Genomic DNA, 24,134 nt, shown 5'->3' with positions numbered 1-24,134 from the left:
TGGAAAACGTTAAAGATGAGAGAGAGTGTCGGAATGATCTCTCATTCTCACTCAACTTCAAGAGAGTAAGAACTTGGCAGGCTCTATGAAAGGTTGCATGCATCCTCAAAGCATATGTGGAAATCAATAGGGCATCGTGTGTCTGGTCTGGGCCAAGGCTGTGGTATATTATTCACTCTTCTCTGTTTATACACTGTAGCATTCACACAGTATAACGCAAAATTAATGAAATATGTTGGCAGTCTGACATCTCCCACTCGCCCTTTTGCACACATACAGATGAGGCTCTGTGGGTGTTTGGCAAGAAGACTTGACTTCTTGAGGCTTAAGGTTGATATTTTTCAAGGACGTAGTTACGTAATGAATCACATTAACCGAAGGCCCGACTGCTTTTAAATCTTAGGAGGTCGTGAATGGAGGGAGACAAAGAAAGGAAAGTAACTGAGAGGGAGATTACTCCACCCTGATTCCCCAAATGATCCAATCTGGTAGCTGCTGTCCTCCTCATATATGGTGCAAGTTACGCAAAAGATACCCAGAGGAAAACCTGGCAAACAACCAAGAGATTTCAGCCAGAAGGGCAAAAGGCCTGGCTGTGCCCCTCACGAAATAATCAGTCATCCTTCTACCTCTGGATCGCCTCTGTGGGAGGGGAAACGCTGAACTACACCCCTCAGTTCCACTTTTAAAAAGCCTTTACGGACCTCTTCCAAGTGGAGGAATTTACTATTGACATTAACAGGAAGAGAATCTGTCTTCTTCTGGGGACAAAACAGTAACTGAGTAGTTGGCTATTGATCATAGAGAGAAAAAGTATTTAGTGAGATGGATCTTATTGCCATCAGCGAAGAGAAATTCATCCCAAGTCAGAACTATGTGAACCTTGGAACATATTTTTTCAGTCGCTGTGTGGAAGATTCAGGGTGAGTGACGAAGGTTCGACGATCAAAATGGTGAAAATACCTTCTGCTCAATGACACTGGCGGTCTGATAGTTGAGGATGGGCCGCAGGCTGTGGGAGTCAGCGGCGGCCTTTGGATCCAAGCTGAAGTTCAGAGCCACAAAAATAGGGGAGAGTTTATCCCTGAAGTCCTTTTCATCCTGTAAAAACACACATTACAGACGTACTTACTGTTACTTGTATGATCCACAATTAAATTATTAGCTGAAAAAAGTATAGAAAAGACAGTAGATTACAATATTTCTTTCATACATTCTGTGATCAACAAAATATTTATTTGGTTCTATCTTGTTTTCATGCCCCTAACACTTTTTCTAGACAATGAATGAATGAACAAACAAATAGAATGGGAGACAATAAAAACTCTCTCAAATCTTCAAGTGTTGTTGACCAGTAAGAGAACTCTGAATGCTTTGAAACATGGAAAAGGGAAAATGGATCCAATTTTACTGAGTCACAGCTGACGACATAGCATAGTATCATTCTTGTAAGAACAATTGAATTTACCAATTTAGCAGCATAACAGAATAACCGCAGCTACCGTTTTCCGTTTCCACTGAATTCAATAAATAAAAATAGAAAAAGCCTCATATGAGCAAACGCAGGCCTTGGTGAGGAGGAAAAACTTGCTCAGACAGTAGTAAATCAAATTGTTTCTAATGTATATAACCACTGACATAAGCTCCAGCTCACAGCGACTGCAGTCTGCATGAGGTGGCGTAGAACATAAACGCTGGATGGAAAGAGACACACCTTGAGGTAAATCTTCGTATGGTTGCACACTCGCTCGCCATGGCGCACCCTCACACTCCTCTGGAGCGAGGGCAGCTGGGAGTCCAGGAACAGAGCCCTCTTCACGGCACCTTTCTGCTTGTGCTTTAGACTGTCAAGCCGCACCTCCACCTGGAAATCTGGAAGCCATAAAACACAGACACAAACGGACATTCATAGTATGACCACTGTTCTGGACTCACATCAGGAAGAGAAACACTTCTTAATGTTTTAATGCACACGCAGCGTAAGACAGTTCCAGTGAAATTTAATGATGTTGGAACAATTCAGGGGAATAATCAGACATAATAAGTAAGATCTGATGGGTGAAAGGACTGGACACTGAGGAGAAGTGGCCATTCAAAGGTGAACCACAGAAGATATACGACATGCTGCACTCCCTTTGTGTCATAACAAAATCCAAAAATTTATATTACCTGCCAAAGCAGTTTAAGCTGCAGGCTGTGATGGATTTAAAACATTATCGTCGGTGGCTTTTTGACAGCCTCCTCCATTTGTAATAAAGCGCAGATGTGGAAAACTGGCTCACCTAGGTTGCTTGGTAGGTGCTTCCCCTCGGCAGATATGCAGAAACTCAGGTTGACACTGTTTTGGATGAAAAGGACAAGGACATGATGAGAGAAGCATATTCCTTGATGGCGGCGTGTCAGTATAAATACACTGGATGCACAAGACAACCCTGCCCGGCCTCACTTGTTCTCTCGCTCTCTATCGTGGCCCAGTCTTTCCTCGTGTCAGCTCCTTACATGGTTCACATTACCAGGCATGAGGCGTATCAGGAATAACAGCGACAAATATGACAAAAACGACAAATGTTTGGAGTAAGGCTGGCATCCGACGTCCTTCACCAGCGAGCTGGGCTGATAAATCGGTGTGTCTGCATTTCCACCCACGCCACCGCTTTCCCCCCCAACACACACACACACACACACAAAGGAATAGCAGAGTTAAGAAGGGTGAAATTGAGCAATGACTCAGGTTTCAGTGCTGACCAGTCAATGGCTGCCTATATAAGCCTGTAGCTCTCTCCCATGACATCAGCTACACAACATGCGGCCGCTGTCCAAGTCTGCAAATCCCAAACTCCCTCCAAGTCTTTCACCAGGAAGCTCACACAAGAGACACGGACAGAAAACTAGAGGAACAAAAAATGCTAATTAAAAAGTTTGCCGAGGAAAAAAAAAAAAGAAAGAAAGAAATGGAACAAAAGAAGAAAATATGAGAGAAATCCTCAGAAAGTAGAGTGCTTTCTGTTGGGCAGTAGTTTTTGCTTCATGTGTAAGTGCCTGTGTCGGCCTCTTCGCTGCACAACTGTGCGCGCGTGCTCACGGGAGTCTACGTGTCCTGATGTTTCCCAGCTGTGTTCCACCAGCAAACAATATCTCATTCAAAGCAACTGCAAAAGCCTCCCGGCCCCTCCCCGCCCGACCTCCCCTCCCATTATTCCTCCTTGCTCTCCTTTCACCCCCACCGAAAAACTCTTCATCACCAAGCAACGAAGCATAATCAAGACACATGTGTATACAAGAGTTTCCTTTATGGATCAGGATGTGGAGAAAGGGGGGAGAGGCAGACACATGAGTGCAGTGTCAAGCATGTCGAGCAGCAAGCAAGCGTCGTCTGTTTCCTCTCCCTGTTTCTGAGTGCTGAGCACATTTAGAGGAGGCCAACAAAGCTGCTATTCAGCATGTTATTCCTCCTCTCCTCAACAGAACGACTGTGACATGAAGACGTTTTGAAAATAGGTCAGATAAGCGCAGCGGTCAGTGCAGATTAAGACCGTGATTTGCTGATGTGAAGGATATTCCTTATCGCAGCTTCCTGCCAGGAGAGAAGTGTTTATGTGCCACGGAAACAGGGAAGCCCATCTCTTCGCAGCGGGGTCAACAGTGCAGCGTTGAAGCAGAGGCACAGGAAGCGGAGTGCTGGGCAAGGGACGATTTGAAGACTCACCAGGAAACAGGAATACTGCCGTTTCCACTGGTGACCACGCAGTTTTTCTCTTCAGGGTTAATCATGGTGGGGTAGACTGTCAGAGAGGCTGTGGTGTTCACTATCGGACGGGACCTGTGGGGAAACAAAAAAAGCACTCATGCTTTTATGCAATTAAAATTAAATTTGCTCAACCGTTAGCTCCACATAACATCTACACTGTAAACACTAGACATTTATACCCATGTATAGAAAAAACAAAAAACACAATACTGACACACTGAGCCTGTACAATGTGTGTAAAAAGTTACTGTCACATCATGACTTCAACCAAATTTGTCTTGGACTCAGTAACTGTGCCATAAATGCCTCGACAACCACAATGACAATAAAGAAATCCCCACAACAATTACACAACAGTACTGCACACATCCCACGACATTACACATAACAAAAAGACACACCGCATAATAAAAACTGTTAAAGCGCAATAAAAAGTATTGCACAATTGGACTCTCATGGTCTGAGAGCTGCTGTCTCTCTCTGTCCTGCTTGCAGACCCCGACCCTGACTTTAGCATGAGCAGAAGCTTGCCTCATGCAAAGAACTGATTAGTTACAGTTTCAACAAAGGTCCTGCTCACTGGAGGAGCAGAGTGTCAGTAATGCTCCACACACTCTGGTTTATAACTGCGATTGAAGCCCAGGTCCCAAAAACTGTAGGTCAAGACTTGACTGGATGCTCCTCTAAGGGGACATCATGCATTTTTCCTTATTGTGAGGAATTTTAACTTCAGGCCGAATTTATAGTGTCATAAATGAATCCTGGCTAAATAAATGTTTAATGATTACTTAAAAGCCTCCAAACAACATACCTGTAGAGAACTGCCTTGTTAACGCCGAAGGCTCCAACAATGAGATCTGAGGGGAAAAAAAGAACAACATGGAAAAACATTCAGGAAGTGGAAAAAAAAAAAACTTACAATGGTGTTTTTTTCCAGACACTCCCTCACCTGGGTATCCATTCATGTCCAGGTCCTTAGCACCTCTGAGGGCAAATCCAAAGCTTGCAGGAATCCTCCCAGCAGCCCACTGACCCGTGATCACCTGAGATGGTTTTTCCCTGAGTCCATCCGAGTATCCATTGTAGATGTAAACCAGCCCCTGGCGATCCTCCCCTCCAAACGGACTGCTAATAGCCACATCTACCAAAGAGAAAACAAATCAACACATAAAGCACCCTACCTCTTTTAGATGGTAAAACTGGAGCCCCAGCATCCCAGTGAAAAAAATGCTGAGGTTGAATTTTAAAGCATCTTTAAGCCTAAAGTACTGCAAATTAGCATGAATCATAAAACACAGCAAAGGATCTCAAGAATATAATTACATTCACTTCTATTTAGTCACAAACCAAAGTTTATTGCCAACTGCTACAAAAGGATGATCACAAACGCTATTAGGCTTCATTCCTCAGCAACCAGAAATGCTTCAACCACCAGACATGACCGTCACAAGAGTGGCAAAGGATACAAATGCCTTTTCTTTTCAAACCTCCTATTATGGGGCAAACCACACAAAGCAGCACTGTAGCTGTTTTAAAGACTGAAACTAGAATTCTAATAATATCCAGTTTGCACATTTCGCCCATCAGCTCCACTCCATTCCTCATCATTACCGTTAAAGCCGTCCAGGTTGAGATCTCCCAGTGGTGCGATGGTACTGCCGAATCTCCCAAACACCTGGGTGCCGGTCAGGTGAGGCAGGCGGGGCTCCAGGTCCAGGGGGCCACGCTGGAGGTAAACATAGACACGTCCCATCTCCTCCAGGCGACCGTCGGAGCTTCGGACCATGAGCATCGGCGCTCCCACCAGCAGGTCAGTCATCCTAAAACAAGACATGAAGATCACACACACACACACACACACACACTCGTTTGCAGTCCGACACGACGACACTCGTCACTGACATGAGAAAGGAAAACAGAGAGGGGCAAGGCTGCTACTCACCCGTCACTGTTGATGTCTGTTGTTGCCACTGCGTAGCCGAAATATGACCCCATCTATCAACAGAGAAGTTTCCATGAGTTGAGCCAGTGAAAGTCTCAGTAAGAAAAAAAAAAACGGCACAATAAAGTCCTGTTCTTTGATTATCCAAATTGAGCCACATGATGGTACAGATTTGCTTTCCATATGAAAAAGAAGAATCCAAACAGTTGATGGCATTTACAGCTTAGACTCAGTCCAAGGTTTTTGGTTCCATTTGTGTTTCAGCGTCTGATTCGTTGGTACCGATCTTGAGTTTTAAAGAGCAGAGGCCTTGAAGGGGGAGCCTGAGGTTCCTGCATATATGCAAATTCACTTGGAATTTTATTTATTCAGCTGAGCACAATCATCACTGTTTAAACTAGCAAAGCGTTTTTATGTTCCCAGAAGCACAAATTGCCACAGCGACTTTTTTCCCCTCAGTAATTGAGCTTTACAGAAAACCACGAAAGAGGCCAGAATCTAGTAAACAAAACACTGTAAAGGAAATTATTTTTGCCTGCAATGACTCAAATAATTCAGGGTTCACATGAGGAACCAAGACATGGAAACACAAAGGAGGTAAAGGAGCTTTCTGTGAGGATGAAGGTAGGAGTCGGCTGCCTCACCTGCTCACCAGTGTACCTAATCATGGTGGTCAGGTCCGTACCATTCAGAATGGACACCTGCAAAACAGCCAGGACATGTGGTGAACATCTTCTCTGAGTGTCCATTGTAAGCAATTTCCCTGGTAAGGAATCCGCTACAAAAAAATAAATCCCACTGTGAATATATCTCCACGGCTGTTTTCTTTCTTTAACATATCTGTATCGCTCCCAAGTTGAAAGCCTTGGCCTTTCGATCTAAAAGCACGAAATGAAAGCCAGAATGAGGGTAATGATTGAGCTTTCTTACCGAACCATAAAGCATGAGTCCTTTTGGAACACCGGCCACAAAATCTGAGGAGTGCATGAAGACATGAAGTGAAGATTTAGCAGGGAAAATATACAGGTCAAGTCCAGGAGGGGAATAACAGACTTTTACTACCAACACGCTTCCAGCGCACGGAAAATATGTAGCCCATTCTCTTTCTGCTGTTTTTTTTCCACCTTTAATATTTGCATCGATGCGTGAATTCCTCAACGTTTTTCCATTTTTCTCTGCCTCACTTAACAGCGCTCATACACGTGACCTGTTAAATTCATTTACCTTCTTCCTGATCACCGCTGAATTCCCCGACAGCAATAGAATAACCTATAGAAGAAACAAGAGGAGTTAAATCAACCACAGCTGAACTGATGAAGAAATCGGTAAGTCTGATAGTTTCGGCCAACTTCTCTTGCCTCGGTAGCTGTCGTCATGTTTAGCATCAAGCTGCTTGGTCTGGATCTGGCCCTCCACGGCCTGCATGAAATATCCTGGATAGTACGCCTTGATAATGTCCTCCTTCTGGGCAGAGATCACCTGACCTAAAGCAGGAGCAAAGACATAAACAGTGAGGAAAAATAAACTTGGAAGGACATTCTGAGGTTTCATCTTAATGATTTGTTTTTAAATGGCTTCCGAACCTTGCCAGAAGTAGCTGCCTGGCCCTCCCAATACCACTTTGCCATCCTGAAAGATAATATCTGTGAGTTACTGTCATGGAAAAGGAAAACGGTATTCAACATCCCTGCTGGAATACGGACGGGAGCAACGTTTTTACCATTGTGAAGTCTGCGCTGAATCCTCCCTGACAGTAGCCTTGTCCCAACGGATCACTGATTTCTAATGAATGAAAACAGCATCATGAATGGCTGAACATCAGAGTGTTTTCATATCGAGTCACATATTGGTGCAACATGTGTCTATCACAACTTAAGAAGAGCACGGCTTTATTTCTGCTGCACACAAACATTCCCGCAGACACCAACAGTCAATAATGAACAGTAAATATGTTGTTGAACATCTACAATGAGAGATATAAGTAAGAACTACGATCACACATGCAGACAGCTGTTATCACTCGCTGCAGAGGCTGATTGCAGCTGGCAGGAAAGGCTTCCTGCATGTTCTGTCATCTACACTGTAAATTATTGCTCTATTTCTGGTCATGTTTCAAGTGCAGAATCATAAATATTCAGACACATCTTGAGGTTAGTGCAGATATAGACACACGTTAACCGGAGATCGTAACATTCCTCGATGTCCCGGCACATGTTAATGGTTTGAGGAGTGCTGAAAAGAGGCGACGGTTACCCGAACGACACGGAGCGTACTCCACAAATCTGGTGAAATTTTGGACTGAGAGGTAGCAGGTTCCCGTGGCATCAGATCGAGGAACATCTTGTTCAGTCCGCCAGGAGTACAGTGGAGCGCAGGCCTGGAGGACAGGGAGGGAAGAAGAGAGAGAGAAGTGTGGGAGAACAGAGTGAGTTTTTAGGGGGGGGGGACGTGTTTTCTTTCAGTTGCAACAACACCGATGAACTCAGGAGACGTCTGAGGTTGAGGTCAGTAGTACATCTGGAGTAAGGTAACCATGTAACTCAACCCAGGTCACAACCCGCACTATCAGACCGAGCAACAGTCAGCTCAACTCCAATGTCACAGAATCTTTCTCCTGTGTGTTGAGACTGGAGGTGAAAACTGGTTCTGAAAGAAAACTATTTACTGTACAGTAATCTGTACAGTTTTAATGCAATTTCCTCCTGCTGCTAGACTGAGACGCAGATGACGTTCATCACAGCAGAGAGGCGACCGCATCTAACAGGACATGTTCACAGAGAGGAGCGTCGAGGTCAATTATAATTACACTCTACATCGTACAATTACTGTCTGAAGATGCTTTACATGATCTGTGCACCAAATCATTTACACGCTAATGATGGCAGCCGCCATGCAGAGAGATTACACACCAACGACACTTCGACACACGGGGAGCGTGAAGCACGAGAGCTCCTTCTAGCAGCTCTACGGTCTTCCTTTACCCACCTTCTGAAAAGCATCTTTGGGAGAATCAGCTTACCAGAATTGTGTCGCCATGCGAACGCACAGTGGCACCGAACCACTGGTGAGACTTGAAGTCAGCCTGGTGCTCTGTGTCGTTGAGCAGAACCGTGCGATCTCCTGGGAAAACACAGACAAAAAGACATTAAGCTGCAGCCGTACGATAAATTCCTTCAACTGAACCTCGACTATCCCAATTTCATCATTCCCTTCCTCTCAGGCTCTTAGATATATTAGCAGACATCAGCATTTAATACTCCAGCTACTCTAATTTTCATGCAAAGATGATCAGGGTGAGAATTTAAAAAGAACGGCTTCACTCTTCTGGAGGGAACCGAGCGTGGTTTGGTTTGAACAGGCCTCCACTGATTTAACCCCTTTGACCTCTTTTGCTCTGTTTGACCACCTGGCCGGTAACGCTGATCTACCACTCCAGCGCTTTGACAGCAGCAGGTGACGTGACAGATGGCGTGGGGAGTCAGGTTTAAACACAACTTTATTGGAAGGCAGATGTTGCATCTGCAGGGCAGTAAAGAATGAAATCCAAACAAATTGATTAGGCAAGGAAGTCACAACACATCTGCAAGGGAAGTGCAGTTTGAGATCAACCACTCCACTAAACCCTCGCAGCATTTATTTCCCACTTAGGCAACGTCAAACTTCAGGCACGCTGCGGAAAGAGCACGGCAGCATGTGTCAGTGACTGAGTACTGAAAGATGTTGCAGAAGATCACGACCTCGGTATATGTGAAGAAAAAAAAAAAAGGCCTTTCTCTCCACGCATGTCCGCCTCCAGTGTTTCTTTGGAGCCATATAGCTGAAGGTGAAGGCCTGATCCGTGTCTTTGTGGAAACAGTGAAGGAGGCCGGGGTCCAAGGAAAACACACACACTCTCTGGCCGGGCTTCCTCACAGCAGCTCCCCAGTCATCTCTGCTTGGGCACACACTTCCCTCTCTCTTTCTGTTTTTATTTTCAACATTATCTTCATTTTCCAACTTTTTTTCCTCCGCTATCTCACCCAGGTCTTCTCGTCTGTTTAGGCCGTTCTCAGTCTTCCCTGACCCAAAACGGTAAGCGGAGAGATTATAGTTTTTTTAATAACTCTACTGTATTCCTGCTTAATCTCCAGCGCTGGGCTTTTTCCTGCTAACATTATTCATCGTGGGCCAAAAGTAGCCTTAAGTGTTCAGAAGGGTGAAAAGAAGGGCTTTAGCAGCCACACCGGCAATAACGTGGCCGACACTTCAAACAACTCCTCATAAGCTTGTTACTTTTACTAATCCGTCTTAGCCGCATGGTATTCCCTCCTAACATTTTCATAACAGGGGAATTTGTTTGGATAAGGCAAATGCAAATCCGCCAGCAGTACGCGGATGCCGAACGGGGACTGTGTTGGTTGGAGTCATTTTACCGAGGAAACGGAAAAAAAAAAAGAAAAAAAAAAAGCACAGAACAAGTCGTCTTGTAAATTCGCGCCGCATAACTATGAACGCTTATCTTTCAGTGTGAAGAAGGGGAAGCACATCTGAAAGTTTTCACATGGCTGCATTAGTTCAGTGTCACTACAACGGGCGATGAAGAGTTGTGTTTGTTGTCTGCGAGGCAGCTGAGGGCAGCCAGCTGGAACACACCCCGAGATGAAAACGGAGGAGAATTCACAGCAGAGATAGAGAATATCCACAGACGGGCCACAACGAGATGCCCCCCCCACACCCCCGCGGGAGGCTGCTTTAGAGCAGTGTGCTGATGTGACTTGGTGCCAGAGCCCGGTCTCTCACTCCCGGGACCGGCGAGAGAAGTGAAGGGGTCTGGAGTGCGTTCGCAGACGCACTCTTTGGCTTTGAACTGTGAGTGGATACCCATTAGTGAGGTCAGAGCCTCTCATTGTGTGTGTGTGTGTGTGTGTGTGTGTGTATGTGTGTATTTTTTGCGTGTCAGTAGGATAGAAGACAAATGGCCAAATTCACTCATCACATCAGCCTTCCCAGTGGGAGTACCGCTAGCAGCGGAGGGGGGTTGAGCAGAGTCCAGAAGGGCTCTGATTTCTCCTCCTTCCCCTTCCACCCAGCCCGCCATCCTGTATGTGCCCTTTTGCTCCCTCCCTGCTGCCCTTGGTGCTCTCCCCTCTTCTCAAATCCATAGACGGGCTCTTATCTTCATGGAAGAGGAAGTGGGTGGGAAGGGGTCTCTCTGGCCACTTTGACCCAATTAGTTAGGCTAATTAAGAGGGTCTGTAGCCTGCAGGTCAGAGCTCAAACACACCGAGAAGCCCGGAGACCTCTGACACCACTTTGTTTTAGTTACAAACTCAGCGCTCTACAGTCATCTTTAATTCGGCATTTATAGTGTTAAAATCTCCAAATATTTTTTTCCTTCTGTAATTTTCTGGCCTTGACTGCAAGGGTCTGCCAAGAAAAGACGGCATGCCGAGCTCCAGTGAATGAATTGCAGCAGTCAATGTCATCCATGTAACAGCTGTTTGTCGTAGCCACATTTGCATGCAGATGTCCATGTCGAGCGTCCTCCTGCACTGCGGTTTTACCGTGATCCAGATGTAAGAGCTGGCTCGGGCGCTCTAATCCGCTCCTTCAAAGTCCTTTTTAAAATATGAGGGACAGTCTCTGACAAGCCCGGAGGAATAACCTTGACCGCGAGGCCTCACTGCTTGTGCATGACTTCACTCCCTGCACCCATGAGCGCTCGACACATTTTATGTTACTAAAAACTGTGCAAAAACAGCGGGGCAAATGATACCGAGAAGTGGTGTCCAATAAAAAAAAAATAAAAGGCCTGTGAAACACTCTGTGGAATATTTCTCCTTTTCATGCATTGCAGACAGTAAATCTGAACTGGCGCTGAACGTTAAGGTTTGATTTCTCAGGAAAACAGCCAAGGGTGACGCACTCGCAGTTGTTTTATGTGTGTGATTCATACTGTTTGTATGTGTGTGTTTTAAGTGTGTGTTTTTGGTGTATGTTTAATCTAAAAGCTCCAACACTCTTTTTGCTTTGAGTGTCCCTTTCCTCACTTGGCCAATGCTCCATTGTGGAAAACAGCTTGATGGGGAATCCGTCAACATACTGAAACTCGAATCCATTCATTAGACAACCTCACAGACTTCCTCGTGTTCCCCTAAACCACTTCACTGCGATTTCGACTCAACTGGAGCCTTTTTGTCAAGACAAGCGGTGTCTTCTTCACCTGTCATACAAACAGGACATTTCTTTGTCTGAGCTATTTGTTTACTGGTTGCTTATCTCCTTTTACCTCCTGAAGCAAGGCAACACAAACACGACCCACAGGAAGGAAGCAATATCCTTCAAAAGCCTCTTCAGCATGTCCATTATCCCTTTTAACCCCAACAGAAAGAGACAAACAAGAAAAAATACAGGATCATCCCACAACCAGGAACAGAACGAAGCGACGGACAGCTCAGTGAAGTAGAACAGTGATGTCTGATACTGGAAGGAAATGCTCTCAGGACTTCACCCGGTCATCCAAGCTTGATGAATCGCAGCGAGAAAAACTACTAATTTTTTTTCTCAAATCTGAATGTAGAGGGGAAAACATGATTCACTAAAGTGTTTCTGGTTAAAAGAAAGCCAGTTCTTGATAGGCAGTATTTTGAAACAGTTTGGCTGGATTAGTGCAGTTATTTTGGGGTCAGTGGGACCTCCGTCACTCGTCTTTAGCTGGCTCAAAATCTTTTAACTGGAAAACATAAGCAGGAGTACATTCCTCTATTTTTTCTTTCATTTGCTTTGAATCATTCCACTGTATTTTCTTGCACCCAGACAACCCTGCCTGGTCCCAAAGGTCAGCGGGTCCCAGTGGAGCCTAAAACCAGGCTCAAACTCAGGGGGATCGTGCTTCTTCAGAAGCAGCTCCAACTCGCGATTATGCGTCAGACAGGCGCCATATTTATATATTTTTTTAAATAAAACCTTAACATCCTTTTTTTCTGCTTGGCTTTCAAAACCATGTGACAGCACTTGGTTTATGAACATTCAAACCAATTCTGCAGCACCATCATCTATCAGTCATTTTAAAAAGCAAATAAAACCTGTATTTATGTTTCCATAATCTGACAGTTTTTGACATATTGATATCTTTCTTTTCACTCTTTTGCAAAGAATTTGGAGCTGCTATTATTTATGAGGGGTGCTATGAATCATTGTTATCAGTAACACTAAGGACTTTCTCAGCTCAGCTGCACAGCTAAAAGTCAAAGAAACAGAATGTTTTCTGCTGAATAAGACCTGAAAAACAGCCAAAAGGACTAAAGATTTACAAATAGAGATTGCATGTATGTATATTTCAGTCTTCAAGCTTACCTGCTGTATCAAACTCAATGGTGTGACAGTCTGATTGACTGAGGCTCCACGGACAGTAGAAAACGGACCCTCCCTCGATGACGTTGACCTGCCTTGTGTTGGCCTTGGGAGCTCCGATCACCACACTTGCGCTAGAGGGGAAAACACACAAAGACACAACCAGGTGTAAATCACAAGTTTGAACTGAACAATTCAAAACTCCGTGAAGAAGTACTGAAAAAACTTCAATTTCTTTTTCAAGACTTTGCTTGGAAGCATTCAGCCTGGTCTCAATTAAAAAAAAAAAAAAAAAAAAAAAAACATTCCAGGCCTCCCACACGACACAATGGGGCATGCACATTTTACAGCTTAGTGAGCTTTATTCTGACTCAGATGTTAAACATTTTAACAGGTTGCAGCACTGTTTTACATAATCCCCCTCCTGCCCCCTTTGTTCACAGACACTTTGGTTGTGATCAGACAGACAAGGAAAAACACTTGCATGGTCGCATATGATCCCCTTCGGGCCAGATCCGATGAAAAAACAAGAAAGCAGACAGGCTAAGTGGAGTCACACTCGTGTTTCTACAGCTGTGACACTAAACATCAACGGCCCCGGAGCTGCGCTGTACGACTACAGGAAAGGCAGCTGAATGCTTCAACAGGCTCGCGACGAACAGTGATGTTACAGGTGAGTCCAGGAGTTAAAAAACAGAGGACAGACTTTACAGAAGAGAGGCAAAAAAGATGAATATTCAAGTAGAAATTGAGACCAGCAATTTTAATGAGAAAAAAAAAAATCCCTCAGATAATGTGTCTGAAGTAAACGGTTTAGGCTTTACCTCATTCTGGACTCAATTGACCCAACAAGCATCAGACAGAAGTTGCATTCATTGATGTGGGTAAAGGAGGCATGGGACCACCGAGCCCAGACGGCGTCTCGGGGCCCAAAACAGGCAGAGTACGCCCTTTCCTGCCCCAGATCTTCCAATAGTGCATGAACGTTTACATTTTGGCTAAACTTAGCATCCTTCCCCCAAGGGTAACTACTCCCAAGGCACCACGGAGAGATAAGAGAGCCAGCATGACTCACAAGGAGTTAAGCTGTGCAACAGTCTAAGGATTCGTAATTGTTGCAACTAAGTTTAACGAACCTTTAACGCAAAATGATGAATGCAGAAAATTATGTGATCCCTTGTGAAGTAAAGCCCGTGAGGCGGTGTGCACATTGGTGATCAGTACAAAGTAAAAAAAACGCAACAGAGGAGATGAAATTAGATTAACATTATGCAGTTACTGTAGTATTAATACACCCCGGACAGATACAGAACAATGCCAAGTCCGAATGTGCACCAGAAGCTCCTAGCTTATGTTGGAAGAAAGAAAAAGAAACAAACCAGTTCAGCTTGGAAAGAAACAGACAGGACCCCCACCCCCCTTATTTCTGACCACATGTGCAGATGCAGGAATATCCCAGAAGAGCAACCACAGATCTCCACCTGCACAATAATCTAAATCACAGAGAGGATTCCTGGTTGGGGATTTCATTCTCAGACGTCTGAACGTCTTGCCCACGTTTAAACTCTTCCTCTCTGAAGAAGCAGTCAGTACAACACTGTACGCAGGCCTCTCACCTGCAAGCCCATTAGATCTAACACAGGAACATAAATTTCACATACTATAACCACAGTTTTATTCTGAGTCAGGGAAGGTCAGATGATAGAATTTCAAAAGAGGTAACGGGGCAAAAAAATATGTCTTGAAATAATCTGGAAGCACATGTAGGCAATAAATGGCACCACAGGAGGAACATGCACACATTAACAAGCCCGGGGAAATTGAAAGCAACTGCATCTTTTGTTAAATCAGATCTGAACAGAGTCCAACCCTAGTTGGCTGTGGCAGCTTTTCAAAGTGGGGAAAATACAGGAAACAAGCAGATCACGCTTTAATCAGAGAGCTGGCAGCTTGTTCAGCTCTTATTACCTTAAACTGTAACAAATATGGACTGGTGCAAACACAAACACGCGGAGATTGATAGTAATCTGCAAGCTCTGTTAATGAGGAACAATTAGCATTTAATCGGGCTTTATCTATGGATGATCTCGGTGGCATTCCCCTGCCCATTCACCTTATCTTTGAGTTCAAAGGAAGAGCTTTCGTATCATTTGCATTCAATGAAAGTCTGACTGCAGTCGACCCAGTGCCGCATTATTTAAAAAAAAAAAAAAAAGGTGGAGGCTTCTTGTTATGGGCATGCAAAAGAATGACATTAGTTGGGGGAGAGTGAGCCCCACCTGTTGTCTAAACAACACACTTGTTTATGAAGTGTGTGTTAATCATGTTACAATGGAGCAAGACAAAACACCACAGCAGGTCTGAAGGCATGTGAGGGACACTTGCCGACATCCAAAAGTAAAAGAAATCCAAAATGAATGAAGGACAACTTCCAGTAGTGCTCTCAGATTACAGTCCAGTAAAATGCTACTGGAGAATCAAAATAATGTCCATATGGTCACTTCTCAGTTTCACGTTATGATGGACAAACGGCCAACTCATTTCACAACAGAGTCAAGCCAACGCCACAGCGAGGAAGTCAGGCCAGATGAGAAACATTAGCGGCCACACAATGTCCCCGCCAGCTGCCACTAATGATCCCCACCACACAGATGATGATTAAGCATCAATTAAACCACTCTAATTGATTTAGGCTGGTAGTGAGAAATGTGCGTGCGACAGCTCATGTGTGGCTCAAAATTTCTCATTTAAAGGTCAAGCATCAATCAGCGGATTTTCTTCAGAAAGTACATCACCACACAAGAATGGCCAAACTGTAACCGACATTTTACGAGGGGTTGAGAAAGGAAGGGTGATGCAGAATAGTGGAACTTGCTGATGTGACACTACAGCCTGTAGTCATGGCTCACACGGTTTATGAAGAGGTTAAAGAGGGAGTTTGTCAGCGGGCAAATTCCTCTGTTACCCCCTCCCGTTAAGCGCAGCTTCCCCCCCCCCATTCCACATTTAATTGTCTTCCACCCAGCTGCAAAGCTGATGTCATTTGAACACTATTATAACAGCTTTAAGCTAGAAAGAGGGGAAAAAAATACAATCACATACTTTGAGTCTGCCAGTGCTGGCTGCAGCCACCATCTGCAGTCATAAACACGGCTCAATGAACGCCATGGGCACGCATGCAAAAAACAGAGGGCGGACGGGGGTTACAAAGAAAAAAAGAAAGGAGCCGGTGGCCTTCAGACTTCACCAAACACCTCAGTAAAACATGAGCAGAGCCCTGCGGAGTTTTCACTCAGCTATCAACACATGCTTAAACACTGGAGTGGCTCCATATCAGTAAAGGGGAGTGAGATGCAGTGACCTGATGTGAGCCAGAGGCAGCTCTCCACTTTCACCCCTTCAGTGGAGAAACGCAGCATTCCAAACTACAGCAAACATCCCTTCCACTCCGGAGAAACACGTCACCCGGAGATTTATCTACAATCGATTAAGGTCCATTATGAACTGCTGGTTAGCATTTTCAAGAAATAAATGAATATAATATGAAGTCACAATAAGTAAGTATTGATTGTGTGGCACTTAAGAGTGAGATCAGCAGAATGACAAGAGATGAGAAGCTCCAGTATTGAGGGACGACTTATCCGGGACCACGAGGAGCCACACCGACGGGCTTGTGTCCTCCCGGAGCCACGGCCAGACAGAAGCTGCTGGAGCCCTTACGGCTGCCATATGGACGACCGTCTCCTCACCACACACACGCACATGCTGTCAGTGCTGCTGTCCAGGAGCCGGAGGATGATGAGAGAAGCAGTGCCTGCTGGGATGGCGTGTGCTGACTACAGAGGGTCCACTGTGCTCAGCAGAGGATACATTTTTTTTTTTTTGTTAACGGTCAGATGGTGCCGCAAGTCGCCACACCGGGGGAAAAAAAGATGCGTTTGTTGCTCTGTCAGGCTCTAGTAAGTTATGGCTTTTAAAACAATTTATAGAAATTTCTGCATCACAGAACAGACTAGAAACAGAGTCTTTGAGGCCCGAACCTGCAGCGAGAAACAGTCCAGTCTGGTCACTGCAAAAATGTTTAAATCAACAAAGATGTTGGGCAACAGGTGGCTTGGAGTTACAAAAAGATCTGGAAAAGTAGCCAACAATGTTGTTTACTGTCACAAAGGAAAAATGAACGATCTTTATGATTTTATACTTTCCTGCTGATAAGTAGAAGTCATGAGTGCTGGTTTATTGAAGGTTCCTTAATTTCCTCGACTTTCAGGCTCCTCTCTTGAGCCAGTTTCAATTAGAGAGACTAAAAGTCTCTATTTTGGGGGATTTGGCATCAAATTTTCCAGTCTGATGATGTGGTTTTTCTTTACGCACGCTTGTTCACGAGTGATTATTGAGTTTAATTCTTCAATATTATATTTGTGCATTAAGTGGCATCAGGGGCAGTTGTGACCTGTAGGTCAGAGCAACGAGCTTGTGACTTAAAAAGTCATGTTTCAAACACCACTGCACAGAAATCTCACCGACGGCTGCAGCAGAAGGGGCATCCGGCGTAAAACTTTTGCTTAATGAAACATGCGGATCACAATCTGCTCTGGCAACGCGAGAATGGATCAGCTGAAAGATGATTATCACCGAGTGGCGTGAGATGACGGATTTAGCAATGGCTGTTCTTCCTTCCAACTTCTCAGCAAGCAGCAGCCATGCCTTACCAATGTCTGCCCTTCACACCTATAGTGAGAAAAACCAGCAGCTGCTTTGCGAAAAACCACCAAACCGTTAAGTTAATTCACAAGTGGCAAGTGAGAAATTTAAAACATCCTGCCACCACTTCTAAACATCAAAATGACTCACACGCTCGCCTATGGATTTTTTTTTTTTTCTCATACCAAGCTGTTGCCCATCCCCAACCGCAATTACAGCGGCCCCCCCTCACCCCCTTTCGCAACTCCACTGCCCTTAAAATTCTTCGGGTGAGGACTTAACTGTTGGTGGTTCACACCTCTCCACAATGGCCACATCAGGGGGTCCAGAGCTCTCACCTCAGGACAGAGGAGTTGTTGTATTAAACATGGAGATGGAGGAGGGGGGTTGCAGCTGTTGAGACATGTTGCCTCTACACACCCCTGTCCCATGCAGCCCCCACACATGCATGTACACAATCGCACATTGACGGGCAAGATGTAATTTCCATCTGCAATACTGGGACAAATCTGAATTTCACAAAGCAGAATTTAACATTTTACAGTGCACAATGGCATCTTGTACCTTCTGCAACACAAAAGACATCCGTTATGAAATGACGCCATGGATATGAGTAATTTCTTTGACCTGGGGTTAAACCAAACCAGGCTGCTGGAAGTCAGCGCTGGCAGATTTAATCTACCAGAGCATGAGTCAGGACGACCCTGGCTAGCAGCCCACTGCTGTCCGAACAAGACGTGACGTCTGAGGGGGCATTCCCAAACTGACGCAGCAGACGCAACGGCAGGGCTCGCGGACCCTTTAAAACGTATCATCACCAACCACACTGACATCTTTTTCCTGCGAGACAAACACTGCCTCATTACCCGAAGCTCCTTTTGCCAACAGGCCCATAAAAGACAGAATGGCTCATTGTTCGAGACACACTTCAGTGTAACTGACCTTTACAGAAACCGACTTTAAAGCACCTAACACACTGTCTTGATTATCATAGGTGCTTACAAAATTTGACAAGAGAAAATGAAGGCAGCTTTTCAGAAAGCCAATAAATTAAGAAAGTATTGAGTCATAGTGGGAGCTCCTTTGATGGGAAACAGTAAACAATTTTTGCCATGGGATGAAGGGCCCCTTTGTCTGCATGCAACAACAGGAACCTGGATGGAGAAAAGCTTGGCAGCCCAAATATACAAGCAGCAATCTTACTGCTCAAACACTTACGGGTTTGATTTAGAAGCAGGTCCATCAAAAAAAAAAACAAGTGAAAACAATAACATGAAATGGCTGTATATATGGAGAGGGAACTCTGAGTAGAGTCAGCGAAAACACTGTCGCTTTAGTCACCGTAGAGACCCTGGTCCAATGTCAATATTAGTTCAACTCCAACTCTGATATGGTAAACTCCAGGAGAGTTACCTGCATGGACCGGCCGACCTTGGCGTGTGTTTGTGACGGTCAAAGCCTTCGCATGTTAACACACGTTGACAGTCTTTCCCAGAAACACGTGAGCTCGTCTCGTTTGCTCGTTCACCCCAAACCCTGTCTGTTATTATTTACAGCCCCGTGACGTCTGACCTTTCTATCGCAGAATGATCAACTCCCTCATCCCTGCCTGGCACGGAAAAACCGCCAAAGAGGAGTCAGTGAGTGGTGTTTGATTATGAAGCCATTGAGGTGGGAGTCAGGCTTTAGGAACCTTTGTAAGGGAGGGTTTGTGTGGGAACTGACATACGGAGACATTAAGACTGGGGAAAAACGCACACACAGGGAACAGGGAACCATATGTCCTCTTTCCTGTCCTGTGTGCCTTTGACAAGAGCTGTCACACAGTTCACAGATGCCATCCTCAGGCGATCACTTCGGCGGTGGGCCATCAACCGATGTCCAAATCAAATTTCATTACTTTGTGCCGAAGGGCATGACAGAGCCGTGTATATAAACTTGTCAGCGTTAAAGTCGGAGAGAGTGGGCCATTGTATCTGCTGCCCTGACAGCGGTGTTTACGAAAGGCAGACGTTTCCACATCTACATCTGCCATCTCTCTCGTTTTACATGAACGGGCGCAGTCGTCTAACCAGTGATGAACACATGCTTAAGCAGCAATATTTTACTCGCAGGAGCTCATCTGGCCTGACAAGAAGAATTTCTCTTTCCAACCCTGGAATGACCTCTCGGGGTTTCCAGCTACTCCTCCACTCCTCACGGCTCCAAAAGTGCAGGGGATGGCGATGATGTGATGGCAAAACAAGAGATAACAGAAACTCATTTCATGTCTCTGCTGATGTTGTTTTGATGGGGAAACTTCTAAGAAACTCTGAATGAGAAGAAAAAGCATGTGGCGGGCAGATAAAGTACTGAGTCATGGTCTTAAATCTGCCCTCTCATTCTTTGTTTTGGTTCACTTTTGACTTCGGGAAAATATATAACGGGGAGGAGAATTACAGGGTCGTGGGTTGCAGGAAGCTGCGTTCAAACAGTATCCCTCCGTCGTCACATGTCTGCCCTCCTCATGAAGGCGGCCCAGCTGGAGAAAAGTTCAGATTGAGTCATCGGCGCGATGACGTGTTCCGTGTCTGATACCTAATGAGACGTAGAGAGATGATGGCGAGGAGCACTAGACAGTGGGGGGAGGATCAAGAGAAGAATGAATTAAAAAGCCCAGCAGAATGACATCAGCATGGGAGGAAGTGAAGGGGGGGGGGGGGGGGGGGGGGGGGGGGGGTGTTGGTTCCAGAGATCTCTACATATGAGCTTCAGATCCTAAATCATACCGCTCTCCTGAAGCCGCTGTTTCTCAGGGAAAGAAATTAAGACCAATGGCAGCAGCAGGCTTTTAAAGAGTCAGCCAAGGCCAGAGAAGGAGAGGGGGGGAACTCTCCCCTTGTCTGACTGTCTGCCGTCCAAGGAAATGGGGAGGAGGAACAGCGAAACTAAAGCTACTGCTGGCGGCCCACTCGGCACAAAGCCCTTTCTCAAATCTCAGCATGCTGGCTGGTTGAGCGGCGGTCTGAGGCACCGGCGGAGCTCAGCAGACACAGCCAGGAAGTCTGATTATGTCTGAGTGGAACCTTGACTGCGGCTTTAACTTTTTGTTAATTACTATTGTGATTATGGGGTTGGGTCCAAAACACTCAAGAATATAGTGAATGAGAAGAAACATACGTGGGGAACTTTCAGGAGCTATATAAACCAATGTCTTGGCCTTTTCTGTATCTACTGATACAGAGACAGAAAGCTCCTTGAACGGTCAGAACCCCCCCCCCCACCCCCCCCCCCCCCCACCCCACCCCCCACCCCCCCTCTCCCTCCCCATATTTTATCCCTCACAAAATGCTGTAGTATTAGACCTGACCACAGGCACGCATGGGTTCAGGTTCCAAAAATGATTGATGCCAAAAACTTCCTCAAGAAGAAAGCCAAGACAGTCCCTGCATGCAGACTGTGACAGGGATCATGTCCTCACAGGGAGGGGGGGGGGGGAGGGGGGGGGGGGAGGGCCTCACAATCAGCTGTAACTTTTCAAGCCAGGCAAAATGTGATTGCTCGAGACTGAAGTGTGCTGGATTGTCCTGACGTTTCAAAGGTGAAAGCAGCTTTAAAGGTCAAAAAATAAATGGAATTTCATTGAACAATGAGATTAGGTTTAAAGGCGATTGCAGTGGGTGCGTCCCCGTTTGAATACATGCCTTTAATGGTAAAAAAAGTCACTCTTCTCTAACTGACAAGATGGGATATTAAATTTAAGAGCATTTTAAGGATAAATAAAACTTCATATATACAATAAATTACAGTGACTTGCATCCTCCTCGAGGGCGTGTGCGCCGTGCGTAAAGCCCGCATGTGTCCATGAGACACACTGTACACACAAAACTCAGCCAAACGACTCACACACTGAGTCAGTCAGTCCTGATAATGCGTTTTATCTTGGAAACACACTCAAAACTTCAACAGTTTATCTGTAAATGCCTGAATGTTTGACAAAAAAAACTTTTTTTTTTAATCATTGAAGTCCGAAGGAAATTTTGCGGACTGAGCGCAGCGCATTTGCTGTGAGAATCATCACTTGCAGATAAAAAATAGACATAAATAGAAAGTTTTAGGTCTAAACAGACAGTTTTACGTTTTCCCTAACTAACATTTATGGTGAAAATGAATCATTCGTGTAAAAGAAACATACCCGGCTGAGTCAGACAAATAAAAATCCACCGCGTATCCAAAGTAGCTCCCTTCAGGTCCGCTGTAAACAGAAGGATTCTCCACGTCCAAGTTGAAAGCCTCGCAGACTGACGGGGAAAAAGTGAGCAACAGTCCGACAGTACAAAGGAACGAGCGGGCGAGAAAGGCTACTGTCCCCCGCGCCTTTACGCCAAACCGCTCCAAACCCATATTTTTCTTCGGAATAAATAATTCCACTAAGATTTGCTTTGAGTGAAAAAGAAAAGAAACTTTTCCAAGCGTCCACGTTTTCTAGTCCGCAGCCTGAAACCAGGAGGAGAATTGGACTAAAATTGCATCCCTGTAACTCTAACCGGGCCGGTCTCTTATTAATGCTCTGTCAGCTCCTCTGTGCGTCCGAGCTCCTCTCACTGCGGCTCCCCTTCTCCTCCACGCCTCCTCTCACCTAATCATGATCCATTGCGCAGGGAGTTCCCACAGCCGTGACAAAGTTTGAGAGGGGGAGGAGGAGGAGGAGGAGGAGGAGGAGGAGGAGGAGGAGCCTGCGAGCCCCCCTAAAAAAGTTGATCACTTTTGTTACCGACCTTTTCACGTGAACTTTCTGCCACAATCGAAAGTCTGATAAGTGATAAAAGAATCAATAAAACCTTTTTTCTTTTTCTTTTTTTTTTTTTTTTTCCAAACACAGAGACAGAAAACCACACACACTCACAAGAGGGGCAATTTAGGGTTATCAATCAACCTCACACATGTTTTTGGACTAAAGGAGGAAACCATACTCAGGCAGAACAAGTAAACTCCACACAGAAAGGCCTGGACAGTATTTGAACCCCCAACTTTCTCACTGTGAAGCAAGAGTGCAAACCACTGCACCGATAGTGCCAAATAAAACAGTCACTTCGATTAATCTTTACAGAGAAAAACTAAACAATTCCACATTGTTACTCATTAAGCGCATACAGCTATCATGTATTTTCATGTTTCTAGAGAGGGAGGGGCAGTCATTTGGAGGGGGTGGGTTGAGCACGAATTTGCAACAATATAACCTGTAAATTCTGCTCTGTTATTTTGAATTTCGCAGATTGATGAAGAAAACTTTGAGATTCTACGAACGCACAGGTGACAAGTTGTCAGTCCATCAGGTTGTGATACGTGGGAAGAGATCTAACAGGAATTTAACAGGGAGAACATGCAAGAACCTGAACCCTGGACATCCAGATTGACGACAGCTCACCACTACTGTGTTCATGTGTGACCACACTTTGCTGACCTTTAGCAAACAACCAAAACCAGCAATGTTTTCGTATCTGCAGAAGCAACGTCTTTTGAGTTCATCCATGTGTTGGCTTAGAATGGTGACGACAGTATCATTTATCTGCAGATTTTAACACAGTGAACTTGTTGGCCATATCTTGTTGTACTCCCAACTGGGAAATGGAACTTTTCACACCGTTAATTTATTTGAAAATTGCAGTCATGCTGATATTCAGTACAATCTATCTTCCAGTTTACTATTGTTTTCATTAAACAGTGATACAAATGCCATTTGCTACTGACTGACAGCAATACAGATATGATGGATAAAATGAGTCTTTATAGAATCAAAACAGGATTTTTTATTTTTTTATTCTGTCTCCTCACACACACAGAAGCACTGAGATTTCTGGATTCCGCAGCATTTGGAAGGCAGCATTAATTGTGGCGCTCATGCATGATTTAGACAGGTTAGTTGGAAAATGACATGGTTAATGAATGTTTTATAAAATCTCTATCACTGTGCTGTTTATGTTGTTGTTGCTACTGCTGAGTACATCATCAATTTCTCTTGAAGATGCCCAAATCAAGTCACATTTGCTTCTCAGATCTCTCTCTCAGACGTAAAAGTCTGATGTTTCCACAGATTTCTGAGATTTGTTTCCCACTGGAGTGTTTTGTTTTTTTTCATGAACACACCATAATTGTGCATTCATGTAGAAAAATGAAATAACTGACAGGTAGAACGGTCTCATTTCCAGTTTTCAGGATACATGACTGTTTTTGCTACTTTAGCGATTTTGTCAGAGAAGAAAAACAAACGTATTGTTGTTGTTGTCGCTGTCTTCTGCTGTTAATATATTTAGAAACTGATGCTATTAGGTTTTGAAAAGCAATTGTATTTCCCTGAAGTGGTGAGACGAGGTGCTGTAATTCACGCCTACAAATATGAGCAAAGATGCATGTTTCCCACTTGATATT

At 44.8% G+C, this 24,134-nt stretch overlaps 1 protein-coding gene across 2 annotated transcripts in view; it reads right to left on the bottom strand.

Annotated features, from left to right (window-relative positions):
- itga5 (integrin, alpha 5 (fibronectin receptor, alpha polypeptide)) overlaps positions 1 to 22,321 on the bottom strand; it is a 40,720-nt gene extending 18,399 nt beyond the window's left edge. For both annotated transcript variants that reach the window (XR_003933673.1, XM_030118153.1), the window contains exons 1-18: positions 21,901 to 22,321; positions 13,026 to 13,156; positions 8,710 to 8,810; positions 7,944 to 8,067; positions 7,411 to 7,472; positions 7,274 to 7,319; positions 7,049 to 7,174; positions 6,915 to 6,959; positions 6,621 to 6,664; positions 6,335 to 6,391; positions 5,691 to 5,743; positions 5,360 to 5,568; positions 4,698 to 4,889; positions 4,560 to 4,605; positions 3,707 to 3,820; positions 2,283 to 2,338; positions 1,715 to 1,872; positions 964 to 1,101 (exon numbers count right to left, since the gene is read on the bottom strand). Coding sequence is in view for 1 of the 2 variants with exons in the window: in XM_030118153.1 (XP_029974013.1) it covers positions 964 to 1,101; positions 1,715 to 1,872; positions 2,283 to 2,338; positions 3,707 to 3,820; positions 4,560 to 4,605; positions 4,698 to 4,889; positions 5,360 to 5,568; positions 5,691 to 5,743; positions 6,335 to 6,391; positions 6,621 to 6,664; positions 6,915 to 6,959; positions 7,049 to 7,174; positions 7,274 to 7,319; positions 7,411 to 7,472; positions 7,944 to 8,067; positions 8,710 to 8,810; positions 13,026 to 13,156; positions 21,901 to 22,109 (1,911 nt within the window). In the remaining variant the exon portion in view is untranslated. The remainder of the gene's footprint in view (positions 1 to 963; positions 1,102 to 1,714; positions 1,873 to 2,282; positions 2,339 to 3,706; positions 3,821 to 4,559; positions 4,606 to 4,697; positions 4,890 to 5,359; positions 5,569 to 5,690; positions 5,744 to 6,334; positions 6,392 to 6,620; positions 6,665 to 6,914; positions 6,960 to 7,048; positions 7,175 to 7,273; positions 7,320 to 7,410; positions 7,473 to 7,943; positions 8,068 to 8,709; positions 8,811 to 13,025; positions 13,157 to 21,900) is intronic.
- Positions 22,322 to 24,134: the final 1,813 nt, after the last annotated feature.

The sequence above is a fragment of the Salarias fasciatus genome, chromosome 20 (genome assembly GCF_902148845.1).
Source record: "Salarias fasciatus chromosome 20, fSalaFa1.1, whole genome shotgun sequence".
NCBI classification, from domain to species: domain Eukaryota; kingdom Metazoa; phylum Chordata; class Actinopteri; order Blenniiformes; family Blenniidae; genus Salarias; species Salarias fasciatus.
Note: the sequence above shows the minus strand (reverse complement) of the source record. Positions and strands in the feature narration are given on the sequence as shown.